Genomic DNA, 11,305 nt, shown 5'->3' with positions numbered 1-11,305 from the left:
ATTTAAACAAACATTACTATATAAATGTTTTATTCTGCGATTTGTTCTATGATTTGTGTTGGATCAATTTATTCAAGATAAAATATAAATTATCAATCCGATAAAAAAAACAACTTCTATCTTCAGTCACTGTATAGAGAGTACGGCAGCTATACGGTGCAAAGTTTATTTGATTTTTTTTACAGAGAAGCACGTCATTAGACTGTATGTTTCATTCATTCATGACTGTGCGGGCTGTGCCGTTTACGCCGACATGCAACACGAACGTTTCGTTGTGAAGTACATTGCGGCGAACAATTGCTTCGCACATCTGTCTGCTATCTGGCTGCGCCGTTTGGAAACTAAGGTTAGCTCTCGTTTTACGTAATCAGCGATTTCTGTCATCAATATCCAACCTCTATCTTTCCATTGTCAAAACAAGTGTCACGTGACTACTGCGCGCCCTCCGCTACACTAGCGCTCGTTGCAGGCGTGGCGCGAACCGCGAACTATGTAATTCACAGATAGGAAAATCCTATACCGGAATTGGATTACCGGCATTGAAGATTGAGATTTAAGATTAAAAATTGAAATTTGACGAGGATAAAGAAATTTTAATTCCTTTTGTTTTGATTAGTCTCAATGACTTTTAATGAGAAATTTCAATACAGTAAGCATCATTTGAAGATGATATGATAAACTCGACAGTCGATAAAAGCGCAAATTTCAATATAAATTAAAAATAGTTTTTATCATGATGTATAAGATTACGTTTAAATAAAATTTTAATATATTATTTATTATTATGTTACTAAGTTTACAAGAGTCTTGTTCATGACGATGCAATATAAAATATGTAAATTATTATAATTTGGATAATAAAATACAGAAAGAAATAATTAAATATAAGTTTTATGATTGTAATATTTAATTTTAATAATTGGTACATTTGACTCTAATATTGATAAAAAATATAAGCGAAATAGAAACTTTATGTAGTCTAGTATAATGAAAGAAAAACATAGGCTTTGATATGTACCTATTTTTTCTGATCCTATTATTTCCGTTCTTTATCTCACAATATTAAATAAAAGAAGTTATCTTATTTTTCAAATGATCTTGATGTATAATGAATTTAACAACATATCTCTCTCCATATAGGATTTTGAAACGTGATTTCCTTTTTTATAAACCGAATTTTTCATCAGTCTAGGATAATTCTAAGCATTGACTTAATGTGTATTATTCTCTTTACTTTCTTTTTCATCTATCATTTTAGAAAAGAAAACTTTTTATGTTATAAAAATCTAAATCTAAAGAATTAGATTCTTATTTTTCATTCATATGTCAGATTCTCTTCAATTGTCACATCTTGCTATCATTGGCGCAAATGAAACATTTGGATTATATAGTATAAGTAAATGTAGCATGCAGAAATCATTTGTTACACAAATGAAGTTATATTTAAAAAATTCTAATTTTTAAGAAATGGGAATTTTTTTCAAACATGTTAAATAGCTTTGCGATGAAAATAAAAAATTCATAAAATATTTATATTTTATATCACTGTGTTATTTTTTATAATTATTATACAAAATTCATTTATAATTATTATACAAAATTCATTTAAATTATTATACAAAATTCATTTAAATTATTAAAATAACAGGTTTTTTTATGTGTATCAATTTTAATTAATTAAAATTAATTTAATTAACTCAGTTGTAAGTTTAATTAATTATAAAGTATTATTTTACATTCAAATTTGTAATAATTATAGAAAAAATTTAGAAAGAAATTTAATCTCTTAGAAATTTATAAATTAATGAAATTAACATTTAAATTGATATAAATATTAGTTACGCTTATTCGACACATCACAGCATAATAAATAAATATTAATTATTAAATAACAATTTAAATATAAAATAATAACAGGGTTAAAATAAAAAATTCATGCAAACGTCTTTTTCTTCTCAGATTTCTACAAACGATTATAATGAATTATAATTATTGCAGCAGTTATGAATGAACGATCAAGAAGTATTAGGCCGTTATTTCTTTTAACTTTAAAATTTTTCAAGCCTGTTGATTGGCTACAGGATAGCGAGATTCGAGGATCTTTATCTTGCACATATTTATTCGTATGACAAAAACGCACAAATGAAATAACACTTTTATGCCTGTGTCACACTGTGCAGTGGAGACTGAGGATTGTGAATTGAGGATTAGAATTCAACCAATTAAAATGAAACGGATTAAAATTAAAACTATCTGATTGGTCGAATTCTAATCCTTAATCTCCAATGCGTAGACACGGGCATTAGGCTGCTTTTCGCTCTGATGGAGTGAACTGCAATGTTTATGAATCGTTGGCACTCTAATAATGGGTTTGAATCCGCGAAACGTATAGCTTCTAATTGTATAAGAAATTATGAAATAATAATAATAATAAAATTAATAATTAAAATTAATTTAATAATAATTCATAATAATTAATAATAGAGGAAATTTTTTTGGATTTTTTGAAAATATTATACAGCGACGACTTGATTACAGGAAAATGCGATCGAAATATTACACAACGGAAAAAATATTATCTTTCTTGCATCGCTCGCGTTAATAATGATGAAACATTATGTATCGGAGCAACATTCGCGAGAAGTTTGAACATTCAAGAGGGAGACGAAGTACTTGTGTCCTCTGTGAAAAATATTCCTTCGTTAAGCAGCGTTCAGATTGCTCCTCGCACAACAAGCGATCGCGAGCTTTTGGTATGATAATTCTTACAGATCGACTTATTACGTTAATGATGAATGAATTAATCGATTGTCCGTATTCGGTAATAGGAATTACAAATGGAAAGAGTACAATCGAGTCTCTTGAGCCAAGTGAGAATCGTCGCGAAAGGACAGCCACTCGTGGCATGGATCTCAAAGTTTTCCTCCGTGACTTTCATTGCGGGCAAGTCGCTTGTTTTTCGTAATATATTTGAGTATATAACATTATAGAAATAGCGCTATTATTTTCGATTACGTAAAGTTGAATTGATCTGTTTGTATATACCATGTCCGTTTTAATATTATCATATTTTAGAAAGTTGTTGATTGCAAAGGAAGTAGTCAAAGTAACTGATGAAGTTATTTGGCGTTATTAAAATATTAACATATATCAGGATATATATTAATATATTAATAATATATTAATAATATCAAATGATTTCATTAAATTCTTCAAAGTTAAGAGAATATAAAAATATATCTAAATATATTTTTAATATTTTAATGTAAAGGATATTAAGAAGGTATTCTGTATGTAATCCTTGCAGAGGATTCAGAGCCGAAATTCGCTTATGGGCTGCTCGAGGAGTTTACAGAAGTGCACGTGCTTGATGCAATCGCAAGCGCAACGATAAAGGATGAGGTTGTTAAGAAGAAGGAGGCTAACACGAAGATAGGCAATTCTTTGGCCAAGATCTTGCCTTACTTCGCCAAAAGAAAGGATCATCGCAATTCGAGGGACAATGCCGCAAATTATGCGTTACTGCAAAGCTTTCGCAGCAGAAGCGCGCCTCGCGTGTTCCGTGTGTATCCTTTGCCGGACTTCCGGTCCTTCGACCAGTTGAATGCACATGATATGATCCTGCAAGGTCCCTGTCATGTTCTGATTCCGAGGAGCTGTGCGCCGAAAAACATAAGACCGAGCGGAATAATGATGTGTAAATTTATAACATAAAAGAATTTTATTTTGTTAACAATTCGCGAGCGAATTTTTTATTGTACACAGAAAAAAATAGCTTTGCTGAAGTACATTTGCTTATGTACATATATAAAAATTAGGTCGGCTACAGATCTGAAAATAATTATATTGGATGCTCAAGTTGATTGCTGAAATGTTCAAATTTTTTGTATTATTATTATTATGATCGAGAGAAGATCACATAATTATTTTCGTAATTCAATATAATTGAATTGATCAACAGCTTGATCAAATATAAGAAAAACACAAATAAGAACAAAGTACATCAAATACGATAAATAACTAAGATTGGTTAAATTTTGTTACAAATAATATATTCTTTTATTAAATCAATTAATTTTTATTAAGAACAAAGTAATAAATATATACTTTCTGTAAATAAGTAAAATATATAACAAGTAGTGATGCATTTCAATACGAGAATCTCGGAATCGTCTCAGAACTTCTCGTGTCATTAAAAGTAACATTTCCGAGATTGTCATATGTTATTTGTATTTGATTTTCTTATCTCGTCCCGTCTCAAAAAATCGGAGAAATATCAGAATGAGAAATAAACATTACCTATGAAAGAGTTAAAAATCAGATCAGAGAGTCAGTGATTCCGTCGCATCAGCTTAATAAAAAATTTGCATCAACAGTAACCAAAGTTAATTAAATTTAAACATTAAGAGATTAAGATCAAATTGATTTTAAAAAATTAGAGGATTATTATTGACAAATTCACTGCGTCCTCTTCTGATAACCAAGATATTATATATATTATATATATATATATCAGATCTGCACTTCTTGTTTAGTTTTTTTAAACTTCAGCAAAATTATTTTTTCTCTACAAGTAGGGCTTAAAACCGATTCATTCGCAGGTAAAGTCAAAAAAGTGCCGGAAAATCGACAGTATGTTAATGTCACCAGTACAAATTTCCTAAAGGATGATTCTCTCAAGCCTTCACAAGAACTTGTCGTGAGGATTTACATTCTCGAAGACATATTAGACAAGTGCTCTGTGTCGCTAGACAGAGAGTATTTCGATCTGAATTCGATCCATTCTTGCATTTACGTGTCAGCGAGTTTGAAGATCACTTTAGGATTGAAAGTCGGAAGCAGAGTGATCATGCAGATGATTGAGGGGGATGAGTCACCGCCGAGGCCGTCGTCAGTGAACATTTTTCCCTTCAATCAATCGGTAACGCCGGAAGTTATCGCAAATTATGTGAAACTCCATTCGAGACACGAACCATTGTTGCTTAATTCGGGTACGACGATTTTACTCGAGGATGGCGAACGGTGCGTTGTACGAATGTCGCCTGCGGATTGCGATTACGCGATGATAGATGGAAAGGATGCGGAAGATTTGGTCGTTCTTGTTTCGTCTGCGGATCCGAGCGACGGGAAAATTCCTCAGAACTGTCCTGAGCAAAATTCGAGAATGGAGAAAATTTCCACAAGGTAATGAGCAAGGAGTAAAGAGAAACAGGAGGGAATGTTTAGTTCTAGACAAGTGGACGGAAGTGACTATATATACTAGTATAAAAAGTGAACTTCCCTCTTGTTTCTCTTTACTCTTTGAGTATACGTTAGTATACATACAATAAAATATAAAATTCTCATTATTCCTGATAATACTAACCGATGAAAGGTTATCCCATCACCAAAGATTATCCCAATTTCGAGTTGAAGTTATTACACTACGCTCAGCAATGCATCATGATGTTCTTTACAATATTAATATTATAATTTATTAATAATGAACTGTTTTGTTGCTCAAAATCTTTTTTCTGTTAAAACTGTAGTATAAACATAAAAAAATGGACACTTAAGATGGCTGCCATGACGTACATCCGTCCGGATTTAGCTACTCCCACTATTGATACATTTCCTCCTGTTTCTCTTTGTTCTTTGATAATGAAATTAATGATATTTACATAGTCATAAATATAAAGCGTTTTTTGATTGCATTTTCTTGAAAAGATGGAGGCAAAATAAGAGCAAATGGAGAACAAAATATAAAAAAATAAATTTTTCAATAAAACTTTATTTTTCAATAAAACTACTTAATTTATTTTTCATTAGAATGTTTACGTCAATTATGGGGGTGCTTTATACTTATGACCGAAGCTGTAATGATTACTATTGAATGATAATATAATTGTGGCCTTGAATCATCATTCGCAAGTATCTAATAAATCAGACTTTGAATCAGTAGACTTATCCAAGCAGAACAATAAGTCACGATAACGTCAAAATAACTAATAAAATGAATTATAAATGATTGAAAAATGACTTTTAAAAATCATTTTGGAGTCATTTTGATATCAATGACTTGTTGTTCTGCTTGGATATATACTGCGTCAAATACCGATGATAAAAAAATTACAGATATATAGAGGGTATTCTTGAAAACTGTGAAATCGCCCTCGACCTCAGCTTGGGTTTACGAAGAGCAGTGGACTTCTGGTATGATCGGGAAAATATTCTGATCTGCGGCGCCATGGGTTCTGGTAAAACGACCATTTGCAAAAAGCTAATTCAGTGTTACTGCGAGGCACCATGTTTCGTACATACGCATGTGATCGATTGCAGATCGCTGAAGGGTAATAGCGCCGGCTTTCCTGTGCAATTAGCGCAATTAATTGCGATATCGCGATAAATTTTAATCTCTGTCGGATTTATTCCAAATCTTTAAAGGATTTTAAATACAAACGCTTATTTTTTTTCTTGTATAATGTGCATAGAGAAACCTGACTGTTCTCCTCGTTTAATTTTAAATTATAATAAATCCATTAAAAAATTCATGGTAATCGTATTTCAATTCATTACAATTTAGAAAAAAATTTACTGTATTGTTTCATTTATAAGGTGTCTGTTTGGAATTCGCTTTAACAGAATTTACTATATAAAGTTGTTATATATTTCCAAATTTTCAGATATAAATTCTGAATTAAATTTATATCTATATTATATTATAATCAAATAAATTCTTTTAAAGAGATTATGGAAAATGATTAAGAAGGCAATTTGTTTTTTTCAAATTTCTACCATATTACTCATGTTTTACGGTGTTGATCAACACAGCAATTATTGATTAGGTAAAAAGGTAGAAACAATGCAGAAGATCATTACATCCGTTATGAACGAATGCGTGTATTATCAACCATCCATCCTGTTCCTGGACAATTTGGAGAGCATTACTAATGTGTCATTAAATGACGAGGAAAATACGATAGATGCGATGAACGCTTCCAGGTACGCAGTTGCATTTATTGGTTAATTTAAGCCGAATGATAATTGTTAATTTAATTGAAAAGCGAGGCAAAACATTTCTGATAGTCAAACTGTGTGGTTTACAAATTGATGCTCATGATTATTGTTCACACTATTTCACAGATACATTTATAGATATCATTTTTCAAAAATTGAAAATTGGTCTTTGAAAAAATAATACAAAAAAGCATTTTCCAATTTATTATTTATTGGCGAAATGCTCAACCATCGTCTTAATCGATAGGAACCCTTAATTAACTGATCTTAAATTGATTTTAGAATTACTGATATGCTGATCAAAACTGTCATGCAATATCAAGAATGTCATTACATCTCGATTGTCGCTACTTGTGTCAATGTGAGCAAAATCGGTTCGAGATTACGGCCAGTTAGAGGAGTGCAGTTTTTTAGGACTGTCTTGCAGATTCCGAATCTCGAAAAGGTATAAATCGATTCGAAATGATTTCGAATCATTGCGAAAAATAACATGCATGAAATTTAAAGAAAATGACCTTTTATATAATATATAATTTTGAAAATGACCTTTTATATAATATATAATATATAATTTTTACGTAAATTAATGAAAAATTTAAAAATTTATACAGGATTCGGTAAAGATCATAACAACTTGAGGATAGAGATTATTTCCTGAGATTATTTTGAGACGATACATTATGATCATGTTATTTGTATATTGTGTTTAATTTAAATATTACAAAATTTAATTTTTAGTTCGCCTTTATACGAAACTCGATCGATCTAATTTATTCGAAAAAAAGAATGGAGAGAAAAATATATGATGCATATTATATTTATATTTTCTAACTTCCTTTCTTTGTGCCATTAATATCTTATTTGTTGGTACACGATTAATGCGTCTTCATATTTCCGCAGCTTTTTAATTATTCCATGTCAGTTCTCTCTCTTGTTGATTTCTGCGTAACACTAATTCATGTCATGGCTAACCAGGTGGATAGAATCGATATTTTGCGATTAACGCTCGAGGACAAGTTGTGCGTGCCCGGAGACATGAATTGGAATTACTATGGAAACAAGACCGAAGGCTGGATGCCCCAGGATATCGTCGATCTGGCGGAGAAGGCGCGGTTCGTCACATGGAAGCGCCATGGTAACGAGATACATGAGTTATTATAAAAATATCAATGATGATCGTAGTATTTTAAATTAAATTTAAAATTAAAAAATTGACTGAAAAAGAAAAAAAATTGGATTAAAAATTTCTAGCTAATTTTTATATGTGCTAAATAATAATAAAAGGAAAAAGGTTAAATAAGAGCAAATAATTATTTGTAAGAATTATTTGTAGAAAAAAATTATTTGTGAAAGCAAATGGCAATATACTTAAGCAATAATGATTTTTATCATAAGATGATCACAAACTATTTTACTATCTGCTTAAATCTTTTAATCTTTTATCTCAAGTTCAGAGAAATTCTTTCTTAATTTGATTATTGTTTTTATGGAGATCATTGTATTCTCGTACATATTTTTTATTTAATATTGTGTGCTATATTTATTCATTTCTATCTACTTAAAGCGACAGAAAGATTGAAAGTGCCGATTATCATGACGGAGGAAGACGTTAACACCGCATTGAAGGATTTCACGCCGATGTCCTTGCAGGGCATACAGTTGTACAAAAGTAGCGGTCACTCTTGGTCCAACATCGGCGGACTGGCGAATACGAAGACTTCTCTCATGGAAATTTTGCAGTGGCCGCTCAAGTACCCAGAGATCTTCAAGAATGCTCCAATAAAACTCCAGAGCGGTGTCCTGTTGTACGGGATGCCCGGCACTGGGAAAACTATGCTGGCCAAAGCGATAGCCAGCGAGTGTGGTGTGAATTTAATCAGCATCAAGGTAGAACTAAGACTTATTTTTAATCAGATGCAAAATGGACTTCAATTTTTCTTAATTTTCTTTTGATCTGATTGAATTAAGTGGAGATTAAATAATAGTGAATTAATTAAAGTGGAGAATAATTTTATAATTATAATAGTTATACTATATAATGAAGTGTTAGCGGAGTTACTTTTTAGAAAACCTACCTTGGCAATTTTTAATTAGGTGTACATAAATGAAACTTATCAGTAGTTCTTAATAATATTTTATTTACGACGTTTATTTTACGCGTCAGTTCACATTTAATTAAAATAATAATTTAACTGTTATTAATGACGATATATGTGATGATTCTTCTGTTATTTGTTAAATAATATTAAGCTTTATTTTAGGGTCCAGAATTATTGTCGAAGTACATAGGCGTCAGTGAGGAGTCTGTCAGAAATATATTCGAAAGGTATAATGCTTCAAGACTTTTTTTGTTCTTTCAATGTTGGATTTGTATGGATGGATTTTAAAAAGATTTATATTATTTATATTATTATATTATTCACTTATTATATTACTTATTATATTGCAAGAAATTCTTTATATCTTAATTAGCATCGATATCAGTAAATTGCTTGTCAATTTAATTTATGATATTACTATCTTAATTTTAGTTCAGGAGTGCGTATTAAGATCGAAAATTAAATTGGCAATAGTTTACAAAACCAGCTATATATATATAAATTCACACACAAAAAATATTCAAACACTAAACACTCCGCTTTGTCTAAATATAGTAACTTTTATATTTAATTAGATTTATTTTCATCGGTTTAAATTCATATTATAGAAATTCATAATTATAGAAATATTATTAATTGCAAACCAAAAGGCATTTTTTACCTACAATTAATTGTGTCATTCACATATCGACTTAATTTTACTTAATATTGTTTACTATATTATGTTATAGAGCTCTTCGCGCCAAGCCGTGCGTTTTATTCTTTGATGAATTTGACAGTCTTGCACCAAGGTGAGTTATGAAACAAATGATTGTATAAACTTTACTTATCATGCTTTATGTGTTAGTATCCTAATGATAATAATGATATAAATGTAACATAAATATTTTACTAAATACTAAATACTAAATATCTATCTGGTATTTGGTAAATAAATAATTAAATAAACAAATATATTCATAATTGTCACAAATATACATACATATACAAATATACAACATATATACAAATATGTATCTAGATAATTATCTAGATAATTATCGAAATTTATATTTCGTTTTAATCTTTCTTTTATTTTCAATAAAAATGTAAAAAATATACACTTTTTTTTAAATTTTAACAAACGCGTGCATTTTAATTAGACGCGGACATGACAGTACTGGAGTCACCGATCGAGTGGTGAACCAACTACTGACGCAACTTGACGGGGTCGAAGATCGCGAAGGGGTGGCGGTCGTGGCAGCATCTTCAAGGCCCGACTTATTAGATCCGGCTCTTTTGAGACCAGGACGTCTCGATAAGTGTTTGCATTGTCCTTTACCGAACGAGGTAAACATATTTTTTAATCTTCTCAACTTAGCGCGGTTTCTTATTAATTATTATCATTAATAACTAATATTTACTTTTTGTTTCAGTTGGAAAGAGAAGAGATTTTCACAGTTCTATGCAATGCTCAAAATATAGATACAGCCATGCTGGATCTGAAAATATTAGTCCAGCTCTCTGACGGATTTACTGGGGCTGACATCAATGCGGTGATTACTTCGGCAAAATTATCAGCGTTTGAGGATGCCTTGGCGACTGCTACGGTGAGTGTACATACTTGAAGTTTTTTTTTACAGAAACAAATAAATTACATTTTCACACAAGAAATAAAAAAGACTTCTTATCTTCAAATCAATAATATAAGTATAAGCATGGTAATTTTTCTCCAAATATATAATATATAGATGAGAATAAAGTTTTATGTTCTATTATTATTGTTTGTACATTGCAGAAATAACTCCTAACTATAGAAACTAATGTAAAATGTTTATAAAACATAAAAAATATAAACAAGCAGATAAAAATCTTGCGTATCTAATCAACTTTCAATGATAAGTTCGAGAAAGATATTCAGACGAATTTAGCTAAGTAATTTCAATTGTCAATTCATGATCGATCTTTTAAATCGATACGTTGATTCGGACTCTCTTGCAGAACAGATCACCTCGCTAATGGCTGAACCGTTTTCTTGTGTTGTCGTTGTCGATGATAATATCTGTGCAACGCCATAATGAAAAGCGCTTCTCGCGCAACTCTCGAGAATCATTTGTAGGGTAGCTTCCGAAGTAAGATAGTGCGTAATGACGATAATATCGTTAGGTGTGCACCCTTACGGTGTGCGTACATACGGGAGCGCGCCCGGGCGCGGGCTGGTGATACGGGAG

The 11,305-nt window shown here is 30.9% G+C and overlaps 1 protein-coding gene across 1 annotated transcript; it reads left to right on the top strand.

The window, feature by feature from the left end:
• The first annotated feature begins 253 nt into the window (after positions 1–253).
• Positions 254–10,878, top strand: LOC105621664 (cell division control protein 48 homolog D). The gene is given in 16 exon segments (XM_012203132.1): positions 254–346; positions 2,539–2,569; positions 2,572–2,753; positions 2,829–2,943; positions 3,308–3,697; positions 4,602–5,184; positions 6,115–6,329; positions 6,825–6,981; positions 7,279–7,441; positions 7,972–8,131; positions 8,561–8,883; positions 9,258–9,322; positions 9,827–9,886; positions 10,238–10,424; positions 10,511–10,684; positions 10,873–10,878. Coding segments are annotated over 16 exon segments (2,904 nt in total).
• The last annotated feature ends 427 nt before the right edge of the window (positions 10,879–11,305 follow it).

This window comes from Atta cephalotes (assembly GCF_000143395.1).
Source record: "Atta cephalotes unplaced genomic scaffold scaffold00035, whole genome shotgun sequence".
Taxonomy (NCBI): Eukaryota; Metazoa; Arthropoda; class Insecta; order Hymenoptera; family Formicidae; genus Atta; species Atta cephalotes.
The sequence above is the reverse complement of the archived record's forward strand: the minus strand, read 5'-3'. Positions and strand labels throughout refer to the sequence as shown.